Genomic DNA, 13,137 nt, shown 5'->3' with positions numbered 1-13,137 from the left:
GCTTCTCTCTGGAAAAATTCTAAGAACTTTCTCCCCAGGCCATGTGGTAAACACTTCCAACCAGGTAAAATGCTGCTGCTAACAATTTAAAGCCATCTTAGAAAATGAACCAGGCAATTCAAGTGTTTTCTGGTTCTTACTTACTAAGAATAGAGTTAGTGCATGCAGGGTCTCCAAACAATTAAAGGCACAAAGGGTTCCTATGGGATGTCTTCTCATTACCACTCTCTATTTTCATAGAAGTTGTCTGTCCTCTTCTGGAGTGTTCTTCTATGCCAGTATCAACCTTGTCATGGTCCATTGGCGTTGGTCCCACCCTTCTTTCCTCTACCGCTGAGCTTTATCCCCAGGTCTAAGGTCGCTGGTGCTAGAATGAGTTCTTCATTCAAGGGGCACTAAACACAACTCCCAGCCTTCCCTGGTCATGACTAATTGACTCACCAATGACAGCTGAGTCAAACCAAACCAAGGCTTCTTTCTTCGGGACTATGGACAGCAGGCCACAGTTGGTAATGTTGGTAGAAAGATGTCTGGGAATAACACTGAAAGAATAAACACACAGGAAGAGATAGAGAATCCATTATGATGCCAAGGAATAGTCTCAGTCTTTACATGTGTGATTCTAGGAACTTTTGAGTTTTAATTGTGTGACAACCTTTCCTAAACTCAGTTGGATTTGCCAATCGTTAAATAAAATATGACGACATTGCCTACCAGCTAGCTCTTGACAAACTTAAATGATGCACCTCTGCTTATCTTTCTTTGGCCTGCCCTGGTTTTTTATTTTGATCTGTTGCTAACATCACAGCAAATTTTAATGAGGATATGTAGTTCAACCCATATGGCTGAAGGTCAGTTCCTGTGTATGTTATAAGCAGAAGTTGCCAGTTGCCAATCCATCCATCTGTCATGTTCAGTCCACTCTTTCCTCTCCTTGATGGCTCTACAAGATGGGTTGAACACTTCTAATGGCAACTGAGAGGCACCAATTAGAGAAAGCTTATGTGAAGGACAGGGTGAGTGCCAGGATCAAGACATATAGGGATCATGGAGAATAGCCAGACCTCAGGCAAGAGCTAGAGCCAGTATCCATGAAGGAACAGGATCCCCTGTCTGCTGTCTCTGGGTCACACTGGTTATCTGGTCTTCCTCTGTAAGCCATCTCTTCTTGATTCTCACATGGGCAGTCTGACTATCCTACAGCTTCTAAACTACAAAAGGGGAGCCATAAGCCACTCACCAACCTCTTCAGATCCTTTTCCTTCCTCTTTGGCTCTTCAATCCTCCAGACTCATGGTTCTAAGAATCAGGCCTACGATTGACCCAAGTTTGTTTAATGTTAACTCTAGTACAGTTAAGTAACCACTGTGGAATAAAAGCAAGGCCTCACTGGACACGTGGGTGCTGGTAATATACCCTTAGGATGAGGCAGTACCTAAAGAATAATAGTGTAGGATCAGTATGATGTGGGATTATCCCAGATATACTTAATACCCTTACTACACGTTTGTTTCATGTGATAATCCTTTGAACCCTCTCAGAACCTCATGGTTTGTCAGTTCAGAGGCTAAAGCAGAAACATGGGGAGATATGGCCAGGGTTATTCTGATTAAAAGCTGTATTCTTGACTAATTTGCTTTCTAGCCTTAGTGAATTACTTTCCAAATACAGGTCTTCATTTCCCTCCTAACCCAAGTCTGAGGGTGCAACAGTCCTCCCATTCAGGCTTTCTCCTCTGCCTACTGATGAGCCCTTCATCAGTGGTTGTCACTTAGACCTGTTACAAACAGTCCTTGGCACTGCAGTGCCAAGATTTTCCCCAGAACATGTAAATCAGAAGGTTTACTGGTTGTGTGAGTTCACTCAGTAAACAGAAAGAAGAATCCTGTCTGCAGGGAAGCAGGAGGAGCCTCCAGGACAGGACAGGAAGATGTGCCACCCCCTCCATCTTCTCTCCCTGATAGCCACCAACCCCTGCAAACAGCTGTCAGTCTTCATTGACATTTCTGTATCCCCTTCAGTTTATATGCACAAAGGAAGTAGCAGCCGTAGTTAGAACTGACTCCTGGGATTCAGGATGTTCTCTGCTAGGATATTTGGGTTCTGAAAAAGGTACCGTACAGTCCCTGCTGTTTCTGCTGCAAACATCCTCACCACCAGATGTACCAACAGTTAGCCTGTGTTTGTCGTCTCTGCTCCAGACAGAAGGAAGGCAGGAGTGAGTCTGGGGATGGCCATAACCCTAAATGGTAAACTAGCCATTCAGTCACACCAGCATCCAGAATTTAGCCTAGGATGAAGCTGCACCAGAACTCAAGTCAAGTGTAGCTTTACCAAGCACCGTTCATACTCCCTCAAAGACTAAAGTCAGAAATCTGAATACATTTTTTTGTCTCATAAAAAAAAAAACTTCTCTAATCCCTGTTCAAACATTTTCCCAAATCCTCTCACACCGTTATTAACAGGTCCCCAAATCTCACCTAGAAATTAAGTCTAAATTATTTAACTTGCACGATCAGAAGTTGACTTTGGGGCTTAAGCAGGCAGCCTGTGGCAATAGCTCAGCTGTGGTACTGTTGACAGTACATTTCTGTCCTGCCCAATTCCACAGCTGTTCAGCCCCAAAGAAACACACAGAGGTCTGCATTAATTATAAACTGGTCAGCCTATTAGCTCAGGCTTCTTATTAACGCTTACATCTTAAATTAGCCCATAATTCTTGTCTGTGTTAGCCACGTGGCTTGGTACCGTTTATCAGTGAGTCATTCTCATCTGCTTCCTCTGTGTCTGGGTGATGACTGCATACTCAGTCTTTTGTCTTCCCAGAATTCTCCTGTTCTCGTTGCCCCGCCTATACTTCCTGCCTGGCTACTGGCCAGTTAGCATTTTTTTTTAAACCAATACAACAGACAAATCTTTACAGGGTACAATACCATTGTCCCACAACATGGGACTTGCCAGTTCCTCTGGCCATATTTTGGGATAAAACTAGTTATATAATGCAAATAATAGAGTTTTGTGGTATCAGCCACCAATGATAATAAAGAGCAAAACACCAGTGGTTTCTCAAGCCATCATTTAAATATGGAAATACAGGGATGGAGACATTGTTCAATTGGTAGCACACCAGCCTAGCATGGATAAAACCCCGACTTCAGTCCCCAGTGTTTCATAAATAAGGTGAGGTGGAGCATGCCTGCAATCCCAGAATTCTGGAGCTGAAGACAGGACAATCAAGAGTTCAAAGTCATCCTCAGCTACATAGCCAGTTTAATTTGATGGAACTATTTTTTTACACCTCTACTCAGTACAGGGCAAAGCAAACTTTCTGTCTTATATGTGAGCCATGTTATAAGTATCAATAAGGAATGAAATCCAAATATTTTCCTGATAGAAAAGTTTGGTCTACGTATTGCTTCCCCACAAAGGGAATAGAAGGTCCCATCAGAGGAAAACAAGAAAGGCTCAGCTTTCACACTAATGGTGTACTTGGCACTTGGCTTGGGTCATGTGGCAGCACAAGTGTGTAAGAGCGCACACAATAGTACGATCACATGATTGCCTGAACAGACACCTATTGTCATGTATTGTCATGTGTGTCAGGCTGTGAAAACCCCAGACATATCTGTGTCCATGGAATCTGCATCCGTGAAAAATGCAAAGTGCTCATGATTTCCTGGTGGAAGGAATACAGGAAGGGAAGGGAAGCCATCTGCTTATAATGGTTGAGAAGATGAGAACAAACCTGGATGGGAACTGACCCTGGGAACTGTGCCTGACTCCCTCACTTCCCGTTGACAACCACAGTACCTGAAACAGGAGGGTAACCCAGAAAGTATTGGGGGGGTTGGATGAAAAAACTGCAAGACTGTTGGTGAGTGCCTGTATCAGTAGTGTGTCATCATCCTCCTGGTCACCTAAGGGTGTCATTTATGTCATTTGAGCCTGTGGGCCACTCTTTCCGTGAGAGTAACCTTGTCAACTCCCACAGGCAACCCATTCATTCTTTCTGGAGAAATATTCAAAACCTAGAAGGAAAAGCCAATGGCTAGAGGGTCTTAGAGTGTTGTTTACAGGTGCCAATTTTAGATACGTTCCAACATTCCACTAGTGTGGCTGCTCACAGTTAACCCTGGTGACTGTCCCCCATTGAACACTACTGTCAGACCAAAACAAAAGTGAGTGGCCAACAGAATTCTCTCTGGAGGATGCCATCCCACCCCCACACTGTGTCTTTCATAAAGCAATATGAATAAAAGAAAACCTTTGCCATTTTTATGCCTAGAAAAGGGACAGCGGAGATGGGCAGCTACGCTTTTCTTATCTGGGAACAGTTACAGCCTTGAAAAGTGTTTGCAATGAGTCCGCCACTGGAAACTCCCCCTCAAGAATCACAGCCCAGATTGACAGAAAGCTATTTCTTCTCAAGGCTCAAGTACTCAAAGAAGGGGAAAAATAATGGCCTCATGTTCCATCACGGCTTCAGTTTTCTGAAGCTCTTTTTATGATGTAATTTGACACTGTCCAACATCTGGGAAGAGCAATCATGCTTTGGGGTTCCCGGTGTTCTTAGGCAGAATTTGGTGGGAAATAACTCAGCAACAGAAAGGTGAGGTGTGTAAACATCGGCTGGGCCTTCTTCTAACATGTAAAGACAGAGGGATTCCAGGCAGAAAGTGAGGCTGGGAAGATGGCTCAGTAGCATTTGCTGCACAAACACAAGGATCCGAGGGCCACAGCACACATAAAGACATGTGTGGTACTTTGGAAAGCAGTGTGGAGGTTTCTCAGGAAATTCGGAATCAACCTACCCATGGACCCAGCAATACCACTCTTGGGAATATACCCAAGAGAGGCCTTATCATACAACAAAAGTATATGTTCTACTAAGTTCATAGCAGCATTGTTTGTAATAGCCAGAACCTGGAAACAACCTAGATGCCCTTCAATTGAAGAATGGATGAAGAAAGTATGGAATATATACATATTAGAGTACTACTCAGCAGTAAAAAACAAGGACTTCTTGAAGTTTGCAGGCAAATGGATGGAAATAGAAAACACTATCCTGAGTGAGGTAAGCCAGACCCAAAAAGAGGAACATGGGATGTACTCACTCATATTTGGTTTCTAGCCATAAATAAAGGACATTGAGCCTATAATTCGGGTTCTTAGAGAAGCTAAATAAGAAGGAGAACCCAAAGAAAATCATATAGGCATCCTCCTGAATATTAACCTTCATCAGGCGATGAAAGGAGACAGAGACAGAGACCCACATTGGAGCACCGGACTGAAATCTCAAGGTCCAAATCAGAAGCAGAAGGAGAGAGAGCACGAGCAAGGAACTCAGGACCACGAGGGGTGCACCCACACACTGAGACAATGGGGATGTTCTATCGGGAACTCACCAAGGCCAGCTGGCCTGGGTCTGAAAAAGCCTGGGTTAAAACCGGACTCGCTGAACATAGCAGGCAATGAGGACTACTGAGACCTCAAGAACAATGGCAATGGGTTTTTGATCCTACTGCACCTATTGGCTTTGTGGGAGCCTAGGCAGTTTGGATGCTCACCTTACTAGACCTGGATGGAGGTGGGTGGTCCTTGGACTTCCCACAGGGCAGGGAACCCTGATTGCTTTTTGGGCTGACGAGGGAAGGGGACTTGATTGGGAGAGGGGGAGGGAAAAGGGAGGCGGTGGTGGGGAAGAGACAGACATCTTTAATTAATTAATAAAGAAATAAATAAATTAAAAAAAAGAATCAGACAATGGTTCACATTGTGTCATTTGAGCTGTGGTTTCCACCTTGCTGGGAGCTCAGTGTATCCTGGGACATTTCCAAGCTCATCAGTTTTTTGAGTTGGTAGATCAGTTTAAATTAGATTTGTCATAACTCATAAAATCTGTTTGGCTTTCCCCTCACCCCATCAGTAGACTATAGAGTAGGGTTTACAGGGCAATTTCATATTCCAGCTTGGAAATGGCACTTTGATAAGGTTGCCAGTCCAGGGGATATTCAAGGAACTCAGGCAACTTGAAAGTCCACGCAGAGAAGCAAGTAGCTTGGTCAGATCCCTTGCTTTTCCAGCTGAAATCATGAGCCAGGAGGGAGAATGGCAGCGGTCAGTCCTGATGCTCAGCTCCCCTGCTACTTTCCTGAAGAATTATAATCCTGTTTTTCTGCACTTTATTATTTTTTTTATTTTTCTTGAAAATAGTAAATATTCTTCTTAGAAATAGGCACAGGCTATAGTTAAAACATTTCGAATAAGCTATATTTTTTAATTATTCCTGTGACAAAATCTCTATAGGCATCCAGAAAAAGGGTGGGCTTCTGTCTCTGAACTTACAAACAAGTTGACCACATTTTGACAAAGAAGGAAAAAAAATGGTTGGGACTGGGACTGGATTTGAAAAACTATCGTCCATTTTTCTTTGCACAAATCGAATTTTCTGGAGAATACCAGGGTAAAAAATATAGCAACAGTCAAACGTTTTCCTCTTTCTTACCGGATGGTTATGTCTGTGTTCCTACAGGTTGGAGATTCTAGCAGTGTCTCCACAACCAGCTGGAATGTTTCCTAACACACTTCTATAACATCAGGGAAAACTCATTCATGGTTGACATGATCATAGGTGGGACTCTGGTGTGTGAACTTTCTATGTAAATCGGGTCTGATTGTTTTTTTTTTTTTTTCTTTTCTTTTCTTTTTTTCAAGGAACGCAAATTTCCTAAGTTCGTATCCAAAGAAATGGAGAACATGTACATCGAGGAGCTCAAGTCCTCGGTCAACCTGCTCATGGCCAACTTGGAGAGCATGCCGGTGTCCAAGGGTGGAGAGTTCAAGCTGCAGAAACTCAAACGGAGCCACAACGCTTCCATCATTGACATGGGCGAGGAGAGTGAGAACCAGCTGTCCAAGTCTGACGTCCTGCTCTCCTTTTCCCTGGAGGTAAAAAGCCTCAAATCCCTGAAAGTGAGCTGGTGCGGTAAGCCAGCAAAGGAGACCTGGGGTAGAGATGGTCTCACAACATCACAGCCATCTTGTTTTTCTGCGTTGGTCCTAGAACTTTATTAAGATAACAGCTTGCTGTGGTAGGTCACCTCATCAGCAGGTATACCATCCCCTTTGCCAGGAGCCTTGTTTCTCCTAAGGAAGTGAAATCTGAAGAGCCACCTGCCAAGTGTGATTATTGAATTATTTTCCCCTTGTCTGAAAGCAGTACTCAAGGATTCTGAACAAATTTTTGGCAACTTAGAAAGCTTGTGTTTTTAGAAGCCTACGTTGAGAGTGATGAAGTGGTATCACTGGAATGAGTTACAGATTTCCTTTTCCCCTCATCTTTCCCGGTGGCTGTATGGCAGAGCCCCTTGTGAGTGTTATGTTTGTTTTGTTTTGGTTTAGTTTATTTCAGCCTCCAAAGTAAGAATCTGTCCAGGCTACGGCAGAAGGGTACTCCGCTCTGCATGTCAGTGAATTCCTCTATCACGTTCTCTTCACACATTGGCTCTTCATATTTTCCTATTAGTGGTTTTGATCCACCAGCATCCAAATCCACTGGGAAACTGATTCAGTACTCAGACTGCCAAGCATCTGTAGGGGATAGGAGCAAAATGGCACGGCCGCTTTTAGAAATTAAGTTAGTATTTTCTTAAAAAGTTCAATATACAACCCCAGTGTTATCTACTAATTCTATGCTCAGATACCCACCCCATAGAACTGAAAACACATGTCCCCACAAATATGTTTGGAAGCATAGTCATCATAGTCAAAAATAGTAACACCCTTAATCCCACTCAATGAGTGAATGAATAGGAAGAAAAAACACAACACATCTGTACAGCAGAATACTATACACCAAGCAAAAAGAACACTTATGGAAACACACATTGATAGGGATGAACCTCATCAATATTACGCTTAGTGCAAGAAGTCAGATGCAACATGTGACATGTAGTATGACCTCCGATCTCAACCATCCCAAATGCTACAAGATTAGAGAGGTTAGCCGTCTGTTACGTAAGGTAGAAGGTTGAAATGGGCACACATGTGGTGTATGGCAGATGTGTGCGGCCATAAAGCCAATTTAAAATGGTTGCCCCACAACTTGGTAAGCTTGTTAAACAGTCACAGAGCTGTACACACAGAGGGGTATAATTATATGGCACATGAAATATGCCTCAAGAACGCTGTGAGGAACTCAGACGGTGTGGGATGTACTTTAACAAGCTGTGTGAGCACAGCAGGGTGTTTGCTTTGCCATACTGAGGACTGAATGTGGGCTTTGCCTGTACTCAGCAAGCCTTCTGCCACGGGGCTATTGTGTTTCTCATCTTTGCCTTTTATTCTGAAGGTCCCCCTAAGTTGCTCAGGTTGGCTTTGGATCTGCTGTGTATCCTTGGCGGGCTTGGAACTTGCCACTTTAGTGCATCAATCCTGAATGCCTGGGATTATGGGCCTGTCCCAAGAGACTTGAATATAGGTGTTCTTTTATATACTCTAAAGTTAGAGAACCCCATATAATTTATCAAAGTTCAATAGCAATCAAAAATTTGTATACACACATACATAAATATGTATGTGTAGGTCGGGCGATGGTGGCGCACGCCTTTAATCCCAGCACTCAGGAGGCAGAGGCAGGTGGATCTCTGTGAGTTCAAGACAAGCCTGGTCTACAGAGCTAGTTCCAGGGCAGGCTCCAAAGTCACAGAGAAACCCTGTCTCGAAAAAAAAATATGTATGTGTATATAACTGACACGTAAAATTATACACATGTAATATTTTGATACATTTTTGTAATGTTCGAGTCAAGATAAGCAACTTTGTCCCCTCAAATATTTATTATTGCTTCATGGTAAAATGTTCAAAATCCTTTCTTGTACTACAGAGAGAGGAAGGGAGGGAGAGACAGAGGGCCGGAGGGAGGGAGGGAGGGAGGGAGGGAGGGAGGGAGGGAGGGAGGGAGGGAGGGAGGGAGGGAGGGAGGGAGGACATTTGTACACCCCATAACAATCGCATGGTGCTTCTAGGTTTAGGGAAATCAAGAGAACAGATCACTTTCTGTAGATTTAATTAGAGTATGGAAAGGCTAAGCGTTTCTTATACACTGTCGTTAAGGACACTGTGCGTTTACTGTGGGTAGACTGTTTTTCTGCTCAGCTCGGATAGAGAGCCCGTCCTCACACTGCCGTGCTTCCACGCGCGTACCGCTGTCAGCAGAGGTGGATCTTAATTAAATAGAGACTTTTCACGTGAGAAAACACATCAGCGTAATCTCACAGAAACTTGCTTTTTTTATTTTTTTAAGTACTGCCACCCGAGGTACTGAATGCTGTTGCTTAGGTGTCTTTGAATTTGATTATTGCCAATTAAAGGTGGCAATTTATTCCCTTCTCCCTCTTGTCTTCCAACAGATAGAAGGAAAAAGTATTTTATTGACTTTCATGAAGCTTTTAATTATGTAATTTTCTAATTCATTATTAATTCTCAATATTAAGTAGCTGATTGTCTAGGATATAGGTGTAAGCGAGACCTCAGCCACAGTCTTTGCCTTGTAAATACAAGCACAGATTGCAAAGCCCTTGGGTCCTCACATACTTTTAATTGGAAAACTAAATGGCACAGTATAGTAAAACCACCAGCCAGAACCTTTGCACGTCTGTTCATGGGCACATTTGGGGAGCACAGAGAGTGGAGGCCACAAGAATAGGTGGAGACAGGACTGTCGTTGTGGCAGAGGAGGCTGCAATTCGAATTTTCAGGTTGGTGCAAGGCATATTTCAAGTAATCAGAGAACCGAGTGGCTGGAAGAGACAGGGAGACACAAGCTCAATTAGCTGCAGGAAGAGAAGAGACCCGGCATGCTGTGTTGTGCATGTGGGTGAGGGGGTGCTCCAGCAGAAGCAACAGGTGTTTGCCGAAGGCTGCTGTACGAGCCCTGTCTCACCAAGGGCCTCTGAGGTGTTCGCAGATGTGCGAACAAAGCCTGACACTTGCAAATGACACAACTAACCTGGGCCCAGAATCCGACGGAACGTGAGATCTTTCAGATTCTAAATTGTTCTCTTTCCGCCATGAATGCCGCTGCCTTCCATGTATGTGGTTCTTTCCCAGTATCTAAGCTTGGGATAACAGCTACACATCACATTCCTACCTCCTAGGTGAGATCACTGAGGTAGGTCCACAGAGATGGCTCCGTGGGAGAAGTACTTGCCACACAAGCATGAGAATCTATAGAATCCACCTAAGTCCCGAAGCTGTAGTGAGCGCCTGTACCCATCACTCCTATAGCAGACGGGAGATTCCTCAGAGCTGTCAGGCCAGCCAACAGGGGGTACGCCACAGTTACAAAGGACCCTGTCTCAAACAAGGTGGAAGACAAGGCCAGACACCTGAGGTTATCCTCTGACTTCCACACGTACATCTCCACATGCTCTCAAGGAAAAGAAAGAAAAAAGGAAAGGAAGGAAGGAAGGAAGGAAGGAGGGAGGGAGGGAGGGAGGGAGGGAGGGAGGGAGGGAGGGAGGGAGGGAGGAAGAAAGAATGGAAGGAAAGAAGAAAGGAGAAGAGAAAAAAGCTAAGCCTCTGCATGTTTAATAAGACAGAACTGGAAGGGACTTAAGTGTGAGATCATTTCTCAACATCCCAGAAGCTGCCCAGGGCCCTCAAAGTGAAGTGTGGCCCCTGCCCAGCAGCAGCAGCACCAGGGAAAACCCATCTGAGGGGAAGACGTCTGGGTTAAAGCCAACCTTCTGAGCAAAGGCTCAGAAAGAGGAACCGGTGACCTCTGCTTTACAAGCTCAATCAGTGATCCGATTCATCCTGCTTGAATCTGTTATCCCATGGAAAAATTAAAACTTACACATCCCAAAGGTGTTTCCTTGAACCAAAACCCCCCAGAAGCATGTGTCTTTTTCCTATACCCATTTCTCTCTCCTTTTTAACGCCATTACCCCTTTTGTAGAGAGAGTGATTTTCCCCAGATGCTGCTCGTAGTTACTCGTAGGTCACTAAGGTAATGTGCTATTGTTCTGATTGTGAAGTTGATGTCACCTTCCCTCTTTCCCTTGCCTCAATGGCAGAGTCTACCATCCTATTGCTATCAGAACAGCAGGTAACTAAATGGAATGGGGATAAGAAATCGCTAAGTTTAAGTGAGTTTAGGATAGACCAGAGACTATAAAGCTGCATGTTTATTGGGGTTCTGGTTCAACTGCCTTGGCATACAACTATCATAAATAACTCTGAAAGTAGTATACATAGAGTTGGCACATTTTATTCCTCTCTATTCAGATCGTTAGCATTTAAAAATCAAATTTCCGATCGTAATGTTTTATGATCAGAGTTCTCTTTTCCAGCAGGACAAAGCAGCGTGTCTGGTCATTGAACTGGGGATAGACAAGTAGCAGTGGTCCCTGTGGACAGAGCCTGTGCTCTCTGGGTTGCCATAGTCTCTACCACTTCCTGCCCACACTGTGGTGCGAAAGCTGGTGACCCTGACTGACCCCTAGTTCTTCGCTATTTGCTTATCTTGCTATCAAGAGAAAGCTTAATGAACAAACTGTGTTTCTACCAAGTGCTGACCTAAAAGGCTAGAATTTGCTTGTTTTTTGTTTGGTTTGTTTTTCGAGACAGGATTTCTCCGTAGCTTTGGAGCCTGTCTTAGAACTAGCTCTTGTAAACCAGGCTGGCCTCGAACACACAGAGATCCTGCTTGTCTCTGCCTCCTGAGTGCTGGGATTAAAGGTGTGCGGTACCACCAGCTAGAATATTTTTAAAGAAAATGTGGGACGAAGCCTTCTTTTCCTATTTGTTTAACATGAAGAGTAGCCCAGTTCACCTTACCTATCTGACCTTAAGACCATCTGAATTAGCAAATCTTGCTGAGACTACCTGGCAGGGTAAATACTGTACCAGATCTATAATCCTCACTGCCAAGGCAGAGGAGCAGAATTCTAAATTCAAGACCTGGACTACACAGCAAGTGTAAGATTAGCCTGAGACCTGTTAAGAAAGAGAAAAGAAAGGAAGAAAGAAAAAGGGAAGAAATAGGAGAAAGTGAGAAGGTTCAGAAGAAAGAACAGACACAGAGATAAGTATAGAGACAGATAGATAAAAAAGGAAAAGGAGCAGAAGCAAGAAGGGATGAGGGGAGGAATGAAGGAAGGGAGGGAGGGAGGGAAGACTGAACGGTCTATCTCAAGAGTAATGGTCACTTAGCATCTGCAGGCTCCACACTCAATTCACACTGCAGCAGAGGGAGTGGATGAACCCCATTGTTCCACCCTGAAGGCAAAAGGCTCCATTGTAAGCAGTTACATCTTCTCCCTAGAAGACCATTAAATCTGAGTAATCAGTAAAGCCCAGCCGAAGCCATGGCCTCCCTGTTGGCTTTTTTAGCTTCTTGTCTCTTTCTCTTCCTGTGGGCAATGCTACCTCGGCGATGCTACCGCTGGCGTTGGTGTTAAATCCTTCTTATGTGATTCTGTCTTCAGGTGGTGATCATGGAAGTTCAAGGCCTTAAATCCTTGGCTCCAAATCGCATCGTGTACTGCACCATGGAGGTGGAGGGCGGGGAAAAGCTACAGACGGATCAAGCTGAGGCTTCAAAGCCAACGTGAGTAGTTTCTCTATGGTTAGTCTCACCGAGTTTGTCGCCATTGGGTTGGTTTGTGCCAACTCCAAAATGAAGGCCTGTTTTCCCAGAAGAGACTAGGAAACACACATCTTCTTTATCAAACCAGGCGATGTGACTCTATTTAAAAAAAAAAATTCTCATGCAGTCCAGGCTGGACTCAACCTCCCCCATGTAGCCCAGGATAGCCCTCACCCCCATGTAGTCAAGGATGGCCCTGGGCTTATTTTCTTCCTCCTTTCACTTCCCCAGGGTTGGTATCCCAGGTATATGCCACCATTTCTGGTTTGTGAAGTTCCGGGGGTTGAACTCAGAACTCCGTACATAGTAGGCAGGCATTCTTCCAAATGAGGGACATCCGCAGCCTTGACACCATTTTTGTTTGGCAGCTATGACAAGGATCCTAGTTAATTCAAAGTTAAAAAGGGGATCTGAAGCAACGCTCGCATTTCTGAAGCTTTTAGCCACAGGTGACTGGGTGGAGTGTGTACAAGGTGCTGTGGCAT

At 44.3% G+C, this 13,137-nt stretch overlaps 1 protein-coding gene across 27 annotated transcripts in view; it reads left to right on the top strand.

Moving 5' to 3' along the window:
- Cadps (calcium dependent secretion activator) overlaps positions 1 to 13,137 on the top strand; it is a 436,391-nt gene that overhangs the window by 193,647 nt on the left and 229,607 nt on the right. For all 27 annotated transcript variants that reach the window (XM_050161168.1, XM_050161171.1, XM_050161161.1 and 24 more), the window contains 2 exons: positions 6,715 to 6,948; positions 12,492 to 12,613. In XM_050161168.1, coding sequence (XP_050017125.1) covers positions 6,715 to 6,948; positions 12,492 to 12,613 — 356 coding nt within the window. The remainder of the gene's footprint in view (positions 1 to 6,714; positions 6,949 to 12,491; positions 12,614 to 13,137) is intronic.

Source organism: Alexandromys fortis, unplaced genomic scaffold (assembly GCF_014885135.2).
Source record: "Alexandromys fortis isolate MF-2015 unplaced genomic scaffold, M_Fortis_MF-2015_v1.1 scaffold_123, whole genome shotgun sequence".
Taxonomy (NCBI): domain Eukaryota; kingdom Metazoa; phylum Chordata; class Mammalia; order Rodentia; family Cricetidae; genus Alexandromys; species Alexandromys fortis.
Note: the sequence above shows the minus strand (reverse complement) of the source record. Positions and strands in the feature narration are given on the sequence as shown.